Consider the following 18015-nt stretch of genomic DNA (forward strand, 5'->3'; position numbering starts at 1 on the left):
GACCTGACGCTTTAAGTAACCGTACGAAAAGTCAACATCTCCAAGTTTCTTGCTTCCTTTTCCCTTCTTTCTATGATCATGCTGATGTGGCCGAGTGAATGGTAAACCATCAGACATCATGGCTCCTCTTGCACAGGCTGTGACAGTTTCGCTGAACGCTCTCAAGGACGGTATGTCAACCCACACATGACGGATAAATTATGCCGGCTGCACGTATAAGTGGTCACTCACAAAATTGCTGCGTCAACGCAGGCACCGTCTCTCTCGATGCACTCAAAGAAGCCTTTGGCCCAGAGTCCCTCGGCATCTTGATCGTCAAAGATGTGCCTCCTGAGTTCCACAGGCTGAGACACCATCTCCTGTCGTACTCGTCCTACCTGGGAAATCTGCCCAAGTCCCAGCTGGGTACGTACGTACGTCGCTTTAAACATAGATGCTTGAGCACTGACACTCTTGCTCAAGACAAGCTTGAGAACGAAAAGGCAAAGTACCTGACCGGCTGGTCCCTGGGCAAGGAGACGCTTAAGAACGGCCAGATCGACACCCACAAGGGCTCCTTCTACGCCAACTGCGCCTTCTACGTCGACAAGACGCTGGACTGTGCGGTGCCCACGCCCGAGTTCAATCCCGACAGCTTCCCCGAGTACCTGTCGCCCAACATCTGGCCCGACGAGGCCACCCTGCCTGGCTTCCGCCAGACTTTTGAAGATCTGTGCCGCCTCATCATCGACGTGGCCGTGCTCGTCGCCCGCGCCTGCGACCGCTTCGCCGAGGCTGAGATCCCGGATTACCCCCCAGGCTATCTGGAGCGCGTTGTGAGCACCTCCACCACCACCAAGGCCCGCCTGCTGCATTACTTCCCACGAGACCCCACAAACCTACCATCTCCGCTGGCCGTATCCGAGCAGGAAGCCAACGATGAGAAGGCCATTGACGAGGACGAAGACGACTGGTGCGGCATCCACGTCGACCACGGCTGCCTCACGGGCTTGACGTCGGCCATGTTCGTCGACGAGTCAGCCTCCAACCCGACGGTGGCGGCGCCCGAGATCGAGCCCGGGTCTGCCGGCACTACCTTGCCACCGCTCGCCCCGCTTCCCGAGCTTGATGCGTCCCCGGACCCGGCGGCCGGCCTGTACATCAAGTCGCGCACGGGGAAGACGGTGCATGTGCGTATCCCGCGAGACTGCCTTGCATTCCAGACGGGCGAGGCGCTGGAGCGCATCACGGGTGGGCGATTCAAGGCAGTGCCGCACTTTGTGCGCGGGGCGAGGGCGGCGCTGTGCGAAGGCCGGGTCGCTCGCAACACGCTCGCCGTCTTCACGCAGCCCAACTTAGGCGAGGTGGTGGATATGGAAAAGAAGGTGACGTTTGGAGAGTTTGCGAGGGAGATTGTGGCCAAGAATACGGTCCAGGGAGAAGCTTTTATGTTCTGATTTGATATCTTACCTGAGAATGAAGTCTTGCTGTGTCAAAAGCAGCGGTTGGATGTGGCAGTTGGACAGCGCTGGAGACGCTGAAAGATGTAACTATAGTAGGGTGGTAGTGAGGCTCGACCCACCTGGAGCTGGCCCGCTTGGCGGAAGCCTCGGGGCTCCACCGCTCGCCTCTTAGCGCGTCTTTCTGCATCTCCAAGCCGCGGTAGACCCTGTTCCAATTGTTCCACTTCCAACGTGAGTCTCCGAAATTACCGCGAACGATGGCGAACTTGATCCCATTCTTTTCCTTTGCATATCACTTTTCTTTGACATAGGACAGCCATCTCATCTCTTAAACAAACTTGTTTGGAGCAATTGGTCTATTGGGATTTTCTGTCGCGTGGTTGCCGTGATAATATGCCCGGTCCCAGCCGACGTCATCGCTAGGTCCTGAAAAGTATATTTTTTACACACCCTGTCTCACCTCAGCAAACCACTTACACCCGACGACACTGCCGGCCATGCGGGCATCCGGCCTCATCTCGAACGCGGCATGGCTGCTGCTCCTAGGGACGGTTCTGGCCGCTCCTCCGGGAAAAGACGCCGCCGATAACCAGGCCGTCGACACCACTGCCACCACGACAGCTCCCGCGGCCGCCGACAAGACCGACGCCGCCTCGACGCCAGACGACGCCGACGGCCCCGCCTGCCACAACACCAATGGGCCCTTCAAACCCTTCTGCCTCCCCAAGAACAACGACGCCGTCATCCCGGGAGCCACATACTACAGTATGTCCTCACCTTACCATCTCCTTCTTTCCCTCCTCTCTGCATTCGTCCACTAACCTCCATCTCCCTCCTCTCCAGTAACCTGGGACCCCTCCTTCTTCCCCGGTTCCAACACGACCCTCAAAATCATTGGCTTCTACGCCACCGAATCCAACAAACTCCCTTCCACGCCCACCACCCCAGGTGACAAGGACGACGACGACAAGGACACCGACAAGGAGAACGCTCCCAGCAACGGCCCGCCCGCGGGCCTGCACGAAGCCTTCTCCTCCGAACCCATCGACTCGGGCTGGGGCTTCTGGCAATGGCGGCCCGACGCCCAGCTTCTCAAGACCGCCGGCCTGAAGGCGGCAAACATCACCCTCCGCCTGGTCGCCCTCCCTTCGGACAAGAGCCAATCCTCCGGAGGCAGTGATAGTGGAGGAAAAAGCCACGCCCGCTGGTTCTCCGGCCCGACAGTCCTGCTCAAATACAAAGACAAGGCCCCGCCGCCCGAAACCCCGAGCCAGCCGCACCGACACGTCGGCGAAGGTGGCGCGACCGACCGCGTCCGTGGCGGCGCGGGCGAGGGTGTCGGCGATCGCGAGCTGTACGTGGTGCTGCCGCTCGTGTTTGGCGTCGTGGTGATGCTCGTGGTGGCCACCTTCGTGTGCAACCGCGGCGTGCGGAGGGTGGATCTGAGCGACGTGCTGCGGCAGGCGGCGGCGGCGAGGAGGAGGAAGCTCGAGTCGCGGAGCTCGAGGAGGAAGGTGAAGAGGGCTGAGGAGAGCATTCGGCTTATGGAGCAGCAGCATGGGTTTGATGATGATGAAGAGACGGGGAGGAATGGCGGGCATGATGATTGGGAGGCGGGCTGGGGAGAGGAAACGGATGGGACGCAGGCGCGGCCGGGGAGGAAGGTGTTCGAGAGGGATGATCGGAAGTTGAGGTGAGTATAATGGGTTTGGCTGTACGTTCTGCTGGTGGCGGGCTTGGATTAGGGCCGGATATGTTGATGATAATGCCTGTGGAGGTTGACTGGGGAAAATTCAGGAATCATGTCACGACAACGACTGGACAGGGACTGGCAAGTTCAGGGTCATGACAAGTGTAAAATAAACCCTAACAATAAAAAGAAAAGAAACAAAAAAACAACAATAACCATAACATCCTACCCAGAAACACGCTCTTCCGATCTATCTCTCTCTCACTCCCAATGAATCACCCACTCCTCCGTCCACGCCCCATCCCGAAACCATTTCTCCAAACCATGCACCCTCAAGATACGCCTCTCCTTCTCAAAACTCCAGCTCTGTACCTCCACAGCCGTCTCCTTCACCCACATCTTCTCAGGGCTTTTCTCCACCCCCCAAACCGTGACGTTCGCAAGGGGGTTGCCATCCACATACCCCCCTCTTTTCCCGTCAGGGAAAAACGCTTTCACGGCCGTCTTGTTGGCCTCGAACCCCACCCACGTCGCATCCTCCTCCACGGTGTGGTCATCCACCAAGCTCTCACCGTCGTCGAGGTACAGCTCACCCTTGGCCCGGCCGAGGGAGTCCAGCGCCACCACCAATCCCCACGGGGTCCTGCGGCTCTCGGCCGTAGTCATCCTGGGCTCCTGCACCGGCACGACGCTACCGCCGCGCACAAACACGGGTATGTGGCCCAGCGGGGCCGGGATCGTCACCTTGTCTGCGCGCTGCCTTCGTCCAAAATCAAGTCGTTCACCCGTGTACCAGTCGTACCAGAGCGTCACGTTGTTGGTCTTGTCGTTGTTATCGTCAACGGCGGCCGAGCCCGGGAACAAGGCATCAACGGAACTCGCGCCCTCCTCGAGGCAGGGCACCACCATGATGGCCGGACCCAGCATGAACTGCCGATCCACATCCGCCAGCCACGGCTCGTGTGGGAACTCCCACGCCAGCGCCCTCATCACCGGCTCGCCGGCCAAGCTCGCCTTGGACATGAGGGTGTACATGTAAGGCAGCAGGGCATATCGGACTTTCATCGCCTTCCGGGTCGCCTCCGCTACCGAAGGCCAAACGTACGGCTCCTGCGACCTGGCGCCGCGTATGTTGTGGTTTCTGTAAAAAGGGAAAAACGCGCCGAGCTGCATCCAGCGCGAACACAGCTCCTCGGTTGTGTCGTCGGTGAAGCCGCACACATCGGCGCCGAACATAGGCACGCCGAACAGCGAGAAGGACAACGCCTGCGGGATCGACAGACGCATCCACGGCCAGCGCGAGCGGTTGTCACCGCCCCAGTGCGCCGCGTACCGCCCGGACCCGGCGAAGGTGCTACGGCCGAGGAGGAAGGGTCGCTTGTCCGGGAAGATGGTGCGGAGCGCGCGGTATGTGGCCTGCAGGATTTGATGCCCGAAGAGGTTATGGAAGTCGTATTCGAGGTAGCCGCCGTGGTGGGTGGCGTTCGGGCTGACCGCGTGGACGGCGAGGTCGCCGTGAAAGTTGTTGATCACGTATGGAGGGTAGTTGACGTTGCGCACTCCGGGAACGGGGGTAGGGGGTTGACGGTATAGGTCAGGGACCGTGGAGGATGATGTTGTTGTTGATGTTGGACTGTCAACTTCCTGCTTTTCGCCATCTTCAACGTCGCGGCGTCCCAAGCGAGGAAGATTCCAGGATGACTTCTCTCCGCCAGGCAGGGCGAAGGGCGGATGCACCGGGTTCTGGTGCAGTTTACCTGTGCCACAGCTGCCAACGCAGAACGAAGCAACCTGAAGACCGAGTCAGTAGAGGTCAGTGAATATTCCCAGCCTTAAGAGACACTCACCTCAGACATATCAACCCACAAGCCATCAAACTGTCTTGGTCAGCTTCACCCCCGAAGTGCTTAACAAGACATCATGAGGTACAACGTACCTGAATCTTCTCATACCACCTCTTCAACTCGTCAATCCACCAGTCCACGGCACCCGTCCCGTTGAGTGCGGCACCGACCCAGTCGGGGAACACTAGGCAGGTTGAAATCGTCAGTGTCAAGACTTGGTTATTGTATGTCTGAAACTCATACGGCGAGGACATACCCGTATACCCAGGCCACACGGCGCCGATGTACACCGACCCGTCTGGGTTCAACATGAACGCATTGGCTGCAATGCCTCTGTCATACGGCGAGTAGGCATCATCCGGGTCCTCCGGGTTGGGGGCGTAGATGGCCGAGTCCACGATGGGCACGTAGTGTTGGTGGTTTTCCCGTAGATACTTGAGGAATTGGCCCCCTTCTTCGTAACCGAAATTCACCGGGTCGTTTTCGAAGTCGCGGTACTTATTCATGTAGTCGATGTCGGCTGCGCGGATGTTGGTCAGGGACATTGGTCAGAGTTAAGGGAGGAAACGACTCAGTCTCTCAACTAAGGGAAGAAAGAAAGAGATACCCACCCCAAATGGTCTCGAGAGGAATCCCCTCCTTCGCAAAGTTATTCACAACCTCTCTGAGCTCCGACCAGCTGCTATAACCCCATCGGCACTGGTGAAACCCGAGAGTCCAGTACTGTTGCATGGCAGGCAGGCCGACGGTGGTGATCTGGTACTCGCGAATGACGTCAAGAGCCGTGAGCCCGCCGTAAAAGAACAAGTCGACGCTCCCTCCCAACGTCCGCCAGGTGATATTCCGCGGACGCAGGAGCACCTCTTGCCCGTGGGCGTTGCGCAGGAACACGCCATGCGTGTGCGAGACGAAAGATTCGGACGGATGATCCTTGGCCGCATCCCAGGGGACGTAAGTCAGCTTGCCCTCCTGGGTTGGGTCTTTGACATAGTATCTTGTGTCCAGATAGACGGGGTGGGTGCCATAAAGGTTGGCATCGATGTCATCGCCCACGTCGGCGGCGTAGAGGGTTCCTAGAGAAGCGTCAACACATCATACACTCCGAAGCGTTACTCCCTAGGACTCACTCGTGAGATTGTTCCCCAGCCGAAACTCGCGAAGAGTCTCTCCCAGCCCATAGAGATTATACTTCTCCGGCATCTGCGAAACAAACTCAATAAACTGGTCCTCATATACCAACACCGACCCCCTCGTCGTGAACAACTCCTCGCCCGACTCCGCGCGAGCAATCGTCAGGGTGAAAGTCGAATCATTCTCCACAATCACCTTCAGTTCGGCATCCTTGTCCACCTCCGGCCTGCCCTCCCTCCCCCTCTTCGGCCTCGGCACGATCTCCTCGGGTAACTCAAACCAAGTCCTGTTCCCCTCTCCCAGATACCTCGGGCGGATCTCAACGTGCACCAAATCCGTGTCCAACACCTGCACAATCAGCTTCAGATGCTCCACGTCGGTGCCGTAAACGTTGCACGGCGGTCCGGCCAGATCCAAATCCGCCGTCCACCCATGCTCCGTCTCGTTGTTCAACCCCACGACGTTTGAGACCCGGTACCCGGGACACACAGTCTGAGCGTCCACGGCAGACGGGTCGTGGATGTTGGGCACGACGGGCCGGCCCACGTCGACAGAGGCTGGGAGGGTGTATACGGGGCGATGGGGAGACGGTGGTGTCGTCGTCGGTAGGCCGCCTGGTCTTGACGAGCTGGCGGTGCGCAGGTACTGCAGACCCGCGAGCAGCAGCATGCAGGAGAGGGCGAAGACGGCCATGGCGAGGGGGAGGAGCGAGAGGCGAGGCTGTGCGAGAACGGGAGATGAGCCGCGCCGCCACCACAACGACCACTTTGTTTCTGATGTCGTTGTCGTTGTCGGCCTGGTTGGTCTGTTCCGCAGACTTTCCCACAGCTGGTACAGCAGCGGCCTGGGCTCTGCTGGGCTGGGGAATCGTCGTCGATACCTCGAGAGAACAACCAGCGAGTAGAGGGAAAAGAGAATGAGCAAGAGCAGCGTGCCGAGGAATGCGTAGGTGAGGAAGTCCTCTGCGATGGCAGCGGCGATGGCCTCGGTCATGGACTGCCCATTCCCATAGTGAGAGGCAGAGGAAGGAGAGGAGAATGCCATCCATTTCCCTTCTCCTTCCCCTTCTCCTGCTCCAACTCTTGGTCGCATTCTCTCCGAAGCTCCAGCGGGGGACCGCGACACAAACCCTCTTCGAAGGTCCTCTGTGTGCTCGGCCATGGGACAAATTGGCGATGAGATGCTTGACCACGACGAGATGTCATGTTGCTCAGGATTGGTTGTGTTGTTACATATTATAGTTTCGGCCGAGACGGCTGTCACCATCATGGCCATTCCAGCCGTGGCAGCAACAGCTGAAGCCACAAGCATTCTCGTTCTTGTCGCCATGGTGAGATCGGGAGCCCGTGGTGGCAAACGGGTTTGTGTTTGCTCCCGTGGACATATGTTCGAGTTTGTGGTAAGTGACTTAGGTACCTGGATTGCTATGGCATCTGAGAGGGTACCCGAGTCCATAGCGAGAAGCCAACTGGATATCTGAGTTAGGTCATGATGATGTGTGCAGCGCTGTTGTGATACGTCGGCTTTGCCACGCAGTGAGCACCCGACCGTTTGTGGCACTGTCTAGTTCCCCCCCAAACGTCATGATGCGTCTCGTCCTTGCAGCTCTCCAGTACTCGACATGCAAGCCGAAGCTCCTCTGTAACTCGGTTTCTTTTTTGAATATCTTATGGTTACTTGATGATATTACATCTCGCTTTGGATAATAGTGATCCGACTAGAAAGGCTTCTTGGACGTAGGAATTAGGAGAAAATAATATGAGGAAGCACATGACGCATTGTATGTACTACCTACATCTCCGCATTTCGCCTCACATGAACACAGCAATCGAGAGAACACCCGGACCAGCCGATTGTCTTGTACATACAACAGGTTGCTTGACTGGTAGACTTTACGATCTGTAGAGTGATCTTTTCATTCCCCGTCCCTGAGATAGGTAAACACCGTTCTATTGTTAAGATGCCAACCATCTGAATCAGAGGTATGTATGTCAAGTACAGGCCCAAAGGGCAGGTTTTCCAACGCCAGCAGCTACCCGTGGATTGTTCGTCCTGCGCCCCGCCCCGATGGAGCTGTCAAAAGGCAGCGGGAATCTTGCATAACGGACGCTGTTCCTAACCTTAATTAGAAGCGGTGCCGCGGTAGCACCCGCTGCGGAAACCCACCTAGTTGTGGCGTAGCAGCAGAAAAACCCAGTGGAAATCCCCTACCAAACACTTAGAGTTCCCGTCCCCTGCCAGGCAGACGGTTTTCTGAGCGCGATGTAACGGGCAAAGAGGCGCTGTCTTTTGCATAGTCCAGATTTTCTAGGTAACCGGTTTTATGTTTCTCTTCTAATTGCCCAATGACAGGTGCCTTGCTGCGCCGTGCACGAAATGTCTTGGTAGGTTTTTTCGTCCAGGGGTTGATGGTTTCAGATCTCAGCGAGATCTGAGGCTGGTGAGATCTCACCATCTTGACGGGCCGATGCTCCGGGACGGGGACAGGGTACGGCATCTACATTGAAGTGGATGAGCATGTCTAAGAAGATCTGGGATCGGCATGCCATAGGTACCATAGACAAGGAGAATAGACAGGTACATGCTCCGTCCCAACTTCGATCTCTTGGCCCGTTGATATGTACTGCGCATATACGGGGGTCCCGATACTGGATCACCTTGTTTTGACTACAAGACAAGTTAGAGATGGAGAACTTGACGATTCTGTCTATCGAGTTGACTGGGGAGCTGGAGTTTCAGCTCAGGCACTTGCCGGTGGTGTGTTGAAAGCTATTTCTGGACCGAAGGTGGAGCGGTCTACCTAGTACCACCACGGGAGATCCTCACCTTGAATCGGGCCCAAGATCTAGGATCGGCATCTCGGTGCTGGGGTTGCATGGAGACCAACAACGCCAGTACCTGACCGGGCCCTGACATGTTTGTTTCACCCATATCCTCTAGAATCTTGACAGTGCTACTCTGAGTCAGCTTGATGCCCCAGGCTTCATCTTTGCTGTCGGAGATGTCTCCGGGCGGTGGCCTACTACCACCTCCAGGAGATCCATGTTGTTGCCTGAGATCATCATGAGCCTTGACGTCGGCCCGTCTGTGAGGCGCAGAGAGCAGAGAGCATCATGCGCTGCTTGAAACGGCTCGCCAGGAAGAGATGGTGAAGATGGCGACGGGGCCTTGAGATGGGCAGACCAGCTCGAGGAAAAGATTATAAAAGCACGTCTCGAGACCAGTCTCGACGACATTCTCTCACCATCAAGCCTCATCACTCACAGCAGCCTCTACAACCTCCTCTCATCCTTCATACACCTCACTTCCTCACTTTCTTTGCTTCTTCGAGCTTTCCAACACCATCCATCTTAACAGCCACCATGACTCGCCTTGCCACCGCTCTCGCCTTGGTGCCCGGCGCCCTGGCCGCCTCCCTCCTCAACCTCCGGTCCGACTCCCGCGAGGTCAACGTCGTCCTCCAGGTCAAGAAATCCACCTCCGAGGCCGCCATCGACGTCTGGAATGAGGCCCACGACGCCATTTGGGCGCAGTCCTGCTCGCGCTCCATCAACACTGGTCCCTTCCAGGACAACGAGCTCGTCTTTAACGTTGACGACAATGGCGCCGGCACCATCCGGATCGGCGACAAGACGTACGCCATCCGCGACCGCGAGGACAAGAGCGGCGGTATCGTCTGCGGCCGCGTCGTGAGCGACAACGAGCTCGTCGTCAGCTGCCACGTGCCCATCCCGTCGTCGACCCCTCTCCAGAAGCTTCGCAGGAGGGATTTGGCCAGCTGCTTCCCCAAGGGTGGCCACGTCGATCTCTCCACCCTTTTGGCGACCTTTGAGCGCAACTCGACGGCCGAGTGGGACAACATCAACAACGACCCCCCGGTCGTGGCCGAGGCCGAGGCCGAAGCTCCTGCTCCCGAGGCCACGGCCAACATCACTCGTAGCATCGGCCGCCGGCAGATCTACTGCAATGTAAAGAAGGGCACGAGGAGGGTCGGCAATGGCAACCCGCACACCAACCCGCTCCACATCCAGCTGAGTGTATGACCACCTGCCTTACCTACCTACTCATCCCCTCTTTCCCATCCCCCATGACTCCCGCTAACCACTCGAATCTCAGGACCCCATGGAATGCGCCAAGGGCCGCGAGTGCTCCATCGGCTACGAGCAGTCGACCTCGTACACGGTCAGCTGGTCAGCGACGGCGGGGGTGGACTCGTGGATCAGCGGCGGCTTCGCCGTCGAGAAGACGCACACCACGGGCACCACGCACACGTGCACCAGCGCAGACGGCGACTACTTTGCCGTGTGGAAGCGGATCCCCCAGACCGCCTACACCGTCCAGAACGGCATCGAGAACACGTGCACCGCCCAGTTCTCGGCAACCTCGGGCAACATCATCATGTGGTCCCCCAACAAGGAGCCCAAGGGCATCAAGTTCTACTGCGTCCACGGCAGGCAGTACGTCCGCAGCCGTGGTGACAAGTGGATCGACAAGACCCCTCGTCCCTATCCTGTCCAGGACCTCGACTAAGATGGCATAGGGTTTGGAATGGTCAAAGTTATTGGACGGGATGGTTGTTATGGGTGTATCGGAAAATGTTTGAGGGATAGATTTTGGCTTTCTTTTCGTTCTGTTCTTGTTCTCGATAGACTTTGAGTTTCCTAGCTTCTTTCCTGTTTGGCCAACGCGTTTTGTCTGATATGTTGCTTCGCCTATACATCTCCATTGCATGTTATTGATCCTGTCCAAAGTGGACTACTTGCCATATCTACCCTTGAATTGATGTCAACATCACGTTGGACTAAGCTCTCACCCCCCTTGTACGAACGGAGAAGCATCTCATCCTTGCGCGTCTGCGCACCAGCACTATAAGCAGCAAGATACGTGACATTGGAACAATATCTTGAGTTCCAGGTTGAGGAGTTATATGTCGCCATGGAGAACAATGAAACACTTCCCCAAGTTGTTCATACTATCCACAATCTCCTCGATCCAACATCACTATCAGATGGAAGCCCTCAACACGGGGGATCACACCCCATTTTCTATAGGCCTGATATTTGACACATTTTCGACCCGAATCAAACGTTATACATATATACATACAAACCAAAACCTCAAACACAAAACTCCCGGTTGTTCCACCACCTGGCAGCACACACCGGCCGCCGACCCGAACTTCCGCAGTCGTGTGATGTCAGCAACACTCCCGTACTTACTCGTACGTACTTCTCAAACACGCCAGAATCAGCTATTCTGTTACAAAACCAATCCCAAGAGGAGGCAGCAGCAGGTCTGTCCTCCTATACCCTCGGTAGCCGCAAATGAACCCGAGTCACACTGAACGGTCAGCAGGTTCGCCACCTCCAATTCCAGTTCGGCCCAAGGCAGGATGAACCACGTATGACGCATTATGCTGCGGGGTAAAAGGAAGAAGCAACAGCAGCCAGACCTCCCCCAGTGTATACCAATGTGTTGTTGTATTACGACGGGTAAAAAAGTATGTTGGTCACGGGTTAGGTCGGGGATTATACTCCGCTACAACTGTATACACCTCGACTTTGGCCACTCCCTTCTTACTCAAACAATGACGCGATACATACCTTATATAGGTACATATACAGTATACATGAATGAACAACATGTGACCGAGGACGCCAAAGCGGACGCAAAATTCGTCTGAAATGCAAAGAAAACCATGGCGACGAACTCCAATGTGAACGCCAGAGCGGCCGCCAAAGCCGTCACGAGCGCCAAAGCCTTTGCGAAAATCGTCCAAACATGTTGCGGCTTTGATATGGCGTTCGCCAGCTTCGCCAAGGGGTGAGGAAGAGGTGAGGAAAAAGACTGACTTTGCGACGAAAACGCACGCCGTCGGAGGATACAGGTCGTGGGCGTCGAAGCCGCAAATGTCGGCGCGGTATGCGATGTTATCGGGTTGGCGCAGGGTCAGGGCGCTGACGGTTGCAGCCTGTAAATTTTTGAAGATATTAACATGGCTTGATCAGTCGGTCTATCACCGTACCTCATCCGACGTCCATTTCCATCTTCAACCTTGATGGGTCAAGGCATTACACAAGCATCGGCAAGGGGACCTGTTTGAGTTGCTGCTATTGTCGTTGTATTAACTTTCGTATAAAGTACGTCGCATGAAGGACCTATGTATGGGGTAGATGTGTGTTTGCGGGACACGTTCATGCCCTGTGACATCTCCAACAGTCCCATTCTAGGCCAAAAACGAGGTCCTTGAAAGTCCTTGAGCCCTCCGCCCGTGCCTCGCCAACTATTAACTTTATCCCAGGGTATAGGTATGCGTGTGAGAATGAGCATGGTGGCGTTGGCAGCAACGACGACATCTGGGTTCTTGACTTCCAATCGATCCCTCGGCCTTTTTCATCACAACAGCAGACCCAAAAAGCAGCAAAACTCCATACCCAAAACTCCAAATCCGAACCCATCGAGACACACAAAACCGGAAATTGGAGACCCAGAGATATTTCCTCGTCCTGAAACGCCGCGCCGCCCACCCAAAGAGAACCTCCCGTCATGATCCAACTCCGTCGCTGGTATCGACACCACAATGCCCTCCAGACTGACCGAGGGGACATTGGAGAACAAGACAATATCACAAAGAAAGGGGAATATAAAAGAAAAACAAAAATATGAAACGCCAAAAACGACCGAATACCCAAACTCAATAACTCAAATCGATATTACCCATTTGTGCCAACATCTTCGCATCTTGTGAATTCGGGACTGCTGTCGACGTCGCTGTCGATGATGTTGCCACAGTTGTCGAACTCCCTGCCGTATCTGACTGCGACGTGCTAGTATTCGATGGCTGCATCTCGAGCTGCGGCTGGACGGGTGGTATACCGCTTTCCGAGAAACCAAAGTCGCGCATCTGCTGGAAGCTCCAACTCGGTTCGAACTCGCGGCTGCGCCAGGCCTTGTCGACACGCTCGTACATCTCATCGATCTGTTCCAGGCTGATCTTGCTGGTTTCGTACACCATAAACCAAACGAAGGCGATAGACAGAATGCAAAACGTGCCCCAAACGAAAAAGACGCGCGAACCCAAATTGGCCGACTCGGCAGACGTGTCGACCATGAAGGGGGAGCCGTACGAGATGCCAAAGTTAAGGATCCAGTTCGAAGCGGTCGAGACGGACATGGACTTGGCGCGGACTTTGAGCGGGTAAATCTCTGAGGTGACGACCCAGACGACGGGACCCCAGGAAGCGGCGAAGAAAAAGATATAGACGGCAACGAGGGCAATGAGAATCCTGTGCTGAGAAGTAGTGTTGGTGTCGCCAGTAGCGCTAGCGTATGAGGCGATGAACAACTGCGAAATGGCCATGCCAATGGCGCCGATGATAAGCAGGCGGCGGCGTCCCCACGACTCGACAACAAACAGTCCAGGAATCGTGGAGACGACATTGATGATCTGCATAATGAGCGAGATGAGGAACGGATTGTCGACGCCGGCGCCGTTGAAGAAGGTGGTGCCATAATACATGATGAAGTTGACGCCGGTAAGTTGCTGCAGCATCTGCAGGCCACAGCCAGTGAGGGTGCGACGGCCGAGGTGCGGCTCGCCAAAGATGATGTCCTTGTACGAGTCCGGACCCAGGGCCATCTCATACTCATGGTTTGCCTGAATTTCGGCGAGCTCTTCGATGAGCGCGGGGTGAGTAATGTCGAGGCGGCGAAGGCGGCTGAGTGAGATGCCAGCGGCATCCTTGTACCCGCGTTTAATGAGATAGCGCGGCGTCTCCGGAAGGATTGAAAGACCAGCGGCCAAGATGACCGCCCAGGTGAGTTGCAGGCCTATTGGAATTCGGTATGAGGAGGCGGTCGGCATTTTGTACGTCAGGATGTTGACGACAGAGGCGGCGAGCAAGCCGCACGTGATGGAAAGTTGGTAAGCACACACAAGGGTGCCGCGGATCCATTTTGGAGCCATTTCTGATTGATATAATGGCACCAGTACCGAGACGAGGCCCACGCCAATGCCCGCCAATGTTCTGTCATGGGTTAGTTACCTGAGGCCGCCCCGAGGGCTTGGGAAGAGTAGTACGAATCGCGGGACCGACGCGACACAAACACGAAGGGAGGAACGGTTTGGGATGAAAAAGGTCAAGAACAAGAACATACCTCCCTATCACCAGGAGCGGAACGCTGTTGGCGCACACCTGGAATATCCCGCCGACGCAGAAGACGGCGATGGCGAAGATGAGTGACGGACGGCGACCCCAATAATCGCCGATCGGGGCGGAAAGGAGGGCGCCGACGGTGCAGCCGGCGCTCAACATGGCGACAATGAGGGCTACTTGGTTCGGGTACATTCCTGGACGGCCGCTCTCGTCGTTGTATCCGGTGGTGAAGTCGTGTTTGAAGGTGTCCATGGCGAGAATACCGTTGATGGCACTGCGAAGCGGCACATTTCGCGTCAGCGATAAGGTCCTTTTCTCCGTCCATTCTTCTCTCCCATTCCCTCTCTCCATCCGTCTTTGATCCCGTGGCCCAAATACGCGAATCCATCATCTCGACCCATCGCATCAAAGGTCCTCTTCTTACCCAGTATCGTAGCCGAATAACAATCCTCCCGTGGCCACGAACAGCCCGACCATGATCGCTGGCGCTGATGAGCCGGCGACATTGTCGGGCTTATGCAAGCCCATGGCGAAAACCGCCATGGTGCGAGACGTTGCGGCCCTTCAGTCCAGATTTGATGGTGACAGACGGCGAGGCGGAGGGTGGTGATGGAAGATGGGGGGTGGTCAGCGAGGGTTATGTTCTCGTGGTCGGCCGCGGTGTTGAAGTCGTTCGTCGTCTCTCGGCCGTCAATGCCGTCGATGTTGTCGAAGGCAGTGTTGGCGACCCGTATCGGGGTGGTGAAGTCGATGCGAGGACGAAGCGGGTCGTGCGACCATTTGTTGCTGGGAAGCGAGACGTCGTCGTCGGGTCCGCCCTGGGGCGCTGTTTGGAGCCTACGGAGTAGGGGTGCGAGACGGGGCGGAAAGGACGGGAGTGGAGGGAAGGCTCGCTGAGAGCGAGTGCCTTCGAGCTCAGTTTTAGCCCTCCAGCCGGGGTCTGTGCTGTGATTGGTCGAACCACGCCCAGCCCAGGGAGCGGAGCCCACAGTAAGAAAGTTGGAAACCACCGCAGAGTCCCGGGTCCACCTCCCCCAGCGATCACCGCCTGGGCACCTGGGCGCAGTTCTGGGCAGTCCACTCAGCGCTCCCTGGACTCAGGTTCTCCCGTCTCTCTCCACACTGTCCACACCATCCACACACCGATCCAGCCCGTCCGCCCCCCAGAACCATCCTGGACTCCCTGCCCGGCTCTTCTTGGTCCCTTGGACCACCTTTCCTCTTTGGCAAAAGCCGTGGCGTTGGCCCAGCGTCCAACCCGAAGCTCTCACTGGACAGCCCAGCACAGATCAGGACAAGTCACGCAAAAAAGGAGACAATGCCAAGCTTGTCTGACCACTGCGCGCGATCGAGCGCAACACTGTATGCTGCATTTGCGGACGCGTCTGCTGTTGGTTAGTTATTTCTGGACTGGCGCGATTCTCTCCCTCCTTTTGTGTTGTGTTGTGTTCTCTGTCCACGAGTGACAGCCATGAGGAAAATCGCCGGCGGAAGCGTGAGACGCTGTCCAAAAGGCACACGCTGTCAACCCGGAGGATGGGACGGGTCAACCAGTTCGCTAAGACCTCCACCGTCGCACTCCACCGCGATCCACTGTGGGGGATCCATCCTGGAGCCGTCCGTCCCCGCTGGGGAACGGGAACTCGACGCCTGGTCTCTCTGTGGCCCAGCCCAATCAACGGTGCATCGAGTCTGTCCCCGTGCATGGTTGGGCCAATCAGTTGACGTGACGGCTAATGCCAAGCTAAACCCAGTACGTAGGAACACTGTGCAGCCGACCTTTGGACAAGACAAAGCGTTTGCGCCCGGGCTGAGGTTGGGGACCTGTGAGAATGCAAAGCAGCAAGGGGAAGTGACCGCGCGTTGACCTACACTCGGCCAGGCACTTGCAAGCGAGGATCATAAAAGCCATGTTTGACGTTATCGATCAGCTCAATTCCCAGCGATAGGCGATTTCGGTTTGGTCCTCGGGAATGGTCGGCAACCGGCAACTGCCTGCCGCGGGAGAATTCGATGTGCGAACACAAAAAAAAGACGATAAGGCGGTGGTTGGTTCCATGCCTCACAATTCCGGGGGGAGCAAACCATTGTCTGGGCTGACATGGAGGTCGAAGGGCAACGACCAAAACCAACAAAACCTGGAGCCGGGACCTCGACGCTGCTTTGGTTGGAGCGGGGAGGATGACGCCCCACAGTGTCCGTTTGTCTGGAGCCGATGAGGTGCCAACACTGGCTCCCTGGACCACGCAGCACGCGCCGTCGAACAAATGAAAAGACGCACCTCAACGTGTGCCTCACAGTGCCTACTACACAGTATTGGCGCTGGCAGGTTTTGGTTCTGGGTCAAATTCTGCAGGACGAGACCATGGAAATGCAGGGAGGATCACGGAGTACACAGTGTTAATTTTGCATGACAGCGCTAGGGTCTCAACCCGGGAAATCAACCGCAACTCGATCCAAAGAAAACCTCACACCGGCCAGAGCAGCCAACGACATGGACCTCTTGGAACCGATGGCTTGGGCATGAGAAATTCGAGAATCATACTCCGCACTACTATAACTTAACCTGTATCAAGCGAACAAGATCAAAGGCTACGTACATACTCGTACGCAGTTATCTGGCGGCAACACGAACATCCTGCATCATCCAGACCAGAAACTGGAACCATTCTCCTCCCGATGAGCCCTCGGTGTTTCGGCTCTGGCTCTCTCAGTGTCCATCGCCCAGTCGACCGCGTATGTACTGTATATACATACATACGTATACTTGCTTGGTGTGGCGTTGGTCCCCGCGTGCTCTGCGACATCGTTGGCCGCACCAACGCAGCGAGGCCTGGTTTCAACGGTTTGATGGTCTGTCTTCCTGTGGTGGGCTTTGCCTTTGGTCTCTGCGATAAAACGTCAACCCCCCCATTCCGGCAGCTCTGGCTGTTGGCCTTCCGTCTGATTGAGAGTAATGAACTGTGTGGAAGTCCTCAAGACGTTTCCCCAACCAGCATCGGCGAGCATTAGTCCAAGTCAGGTTCCACGATCACAGTCCGTCTGGGATCAATCACATCAACTACTTCGTATCCATGCATCTAAAAGCATCGCACCCAGCTTACCTGTCTTTCTTGGCCGGACGCAGCCCACGACTCAAACCCCCGAAAAGCCAACCTTGGCCATCTTGTGGCGTCCTCCTGCAGCAGATAGCAGAGACAAGTGACGACAAGCAGCGCAGAACATCTCTGATGGGACTGGTGATTCAAAGGGAACAATTTTCATATGTATGCTGTAGGTACACACGCTTGTCTCACTTGTAGGGATCCAACCCCAGCGTGACCCTAAAGATCAGATGCGATCAAATTCCAGGGAGGATCTTCTCAACGTATTGATATCATCGAACTTGACCGGCCGATATCTTTGGTACTTACCTGATGTACATCATGTACATGCCATGTATGGTATAACTTATTACGGGCATGTCTCCAAGTTAAACCAGACAGAAACTTTGACAATCCACGGAGTTCCGTCATGCAATCCCAATACCCATGGCTCACCCCCGTAGAGAAAAGCACAGGGCAAGAAAAAGGGGATCGTCCGAAAAGAAACCCAAACACATGTGATATCCATCCCCATATGGACTGTACACTATGTAACGCATGACGTCTAGCGCCGATCGTACAAAACCAGCATGGGCATTGAGAGGTGGCCATGATTAAGGAAGTCAATCCCAAGCTGACCTACGTGGTGCGGAGAAATGGTCTGGCGTT

General features: G+C 56.1%; 7 protein-coding genes across 7 annotated transcripts; 4 read left to right on the top strand and 3 right to left on the bottom strand.

Moving 5' to 3' along the window:
- Window positions 1–118: 118 nt before the first annotated feature.
- Window positions 119–1436, top strand: VTJ04DRAFT_1419 (uncharacterized protein; the record flags this gene model as incomplete). Its single annotated transcript, XM_069359104.1, has 3 exons — window positions 119–170; window positions 253–405; window positions 463–1436. The coding sequence occupies 3 exons, from the start codon at window positions 119–121 to the stop codon at window positions 1434–1436; spliced, it is 1179 nt and encodes a 392-aa protein (XP_069224027.1).
- A 503-nt stretch (window positions 1437–1939) lies between these two features.
- VTJ04DRAFT_1420 (uncharacterized protein) lies at window positions 1940–3139 on the top strand (the record flags this gene model as incomplete). Its single annotated transcript, XM_069359106.1, has 2 exons — window positions 1940–2207; window positions 2286–3139. 2 exons carry the CDS (start codon window positions 1940–1942, stop codon window positions 3137–3139), a joined length of 1122 nt encoding a protein of 373 aa, XP_069224028.1.
- Window positions 3140–3393: 254 nt separating this feature from the next.
- Window positions 3394–7100, bottom strand: VTJ04DRAFT_1421 (uncharacterized protein; the record flags this gene model as incomplete). Its single annotated transcript, XM_069359107.1, has 6 exons — window positions 3394–4923; window positions 4980–5009; window positions 5069–5160; window positions 5233–5496; window positions 5588–6049; window positions 6104–7100. 6 exons carry the CDS (start codon window positions 7098–7100, stop codon window positions 3394–3396), a joined length of 3375 nt encoding a protein of 1124 aa, XP_069224029.1.
- A 2369-nt stretch (window positions 7101–9469) lies between these two features.
- Window positions 9470–10637, top strand: VTJ04DRAFT_1422 (uncharacterized protein; the record flags this gene model as incomplete). The annotated part of the gene is made up of 2 exons (XM_069359108.1): window positions 9470–10144; window positions 10224–10637. 2 exons carry the CDS (start codon window positions 9470–9472, stop codon window positions 10635–10637), a joined length of 1089 nt encoding a protein of 362 aa, XP_069224030.1.
- Window positions 10638–12301: 1664 nt separating this feature from the next.
- VTJ04DRAFT_1423 (uncharacterized protein) lies at window positions 12302–12715 on the bottom strand (the record flags this gene model as incomplete). The annotated part of the gene is made up of 1 exon (XM_069359109.1): window positions 12302–12715. The coding sequence occupies one exon, from the start codon at window positions 12713–12715 to the stop codon at window positions 12302–12304; it is 414 nt and encodes a 137-aa protein (XP_069224031.1).
- Window positions 12716–12801: 86 nt separating this feature from the next.
- Window positions 12802–14806, bottom strand: VTJ04DRAFT_1424 (uncharacterized protein; the record flags this gene model as incomplete). The annotated part of the gene is made up of 3 exons (XM_069359110.1): window positions 12802–14134; window positions 14265–14537; window positions 14688–14806. The coding sequence occupies 3 exons, from the start codon at window positions 14804–14806 to the stop codon at window positions 12802–12804; spliced, it is 1725 nt and encodes a 574-aa protein (XP_069224032.1).
- Window positions 14807–14841: 35 nt separating this feature from the next.
- Window positions 14842–15111, top strand: VTJ04DRAFT_1425 (uncharacterized protein; the record flags this gene model as incomplete). Its single annotated transcript, XM_069359111.1, has 1 exon — window positions 14842–15111. One exon carries the CDS (start codon window positions 14842–14844, stop codon window positions 15109–15111), a length of 270 nt encoding a protein of 89 aa, XP_069224033.1.
- Window positions 15112–18015: the final 2904 nt, after the last annotated feature.

Source organism: Mycothermus thermophilus (genome assembly GCF_041956435.1).
Source record: "Mycothermus thermophilus strain CBS 625.91 unplaced genomic scaffold VTJ04scaffold_1, whole genome shotgun sequence".
Classification (NCBI taxonomy): Eukaryota; Fungi; Ascomycota; class Sordariomycetes; order Sordariales; family Chaetomiaceae; genus Mycothermus; species Mycothermus thermophilus.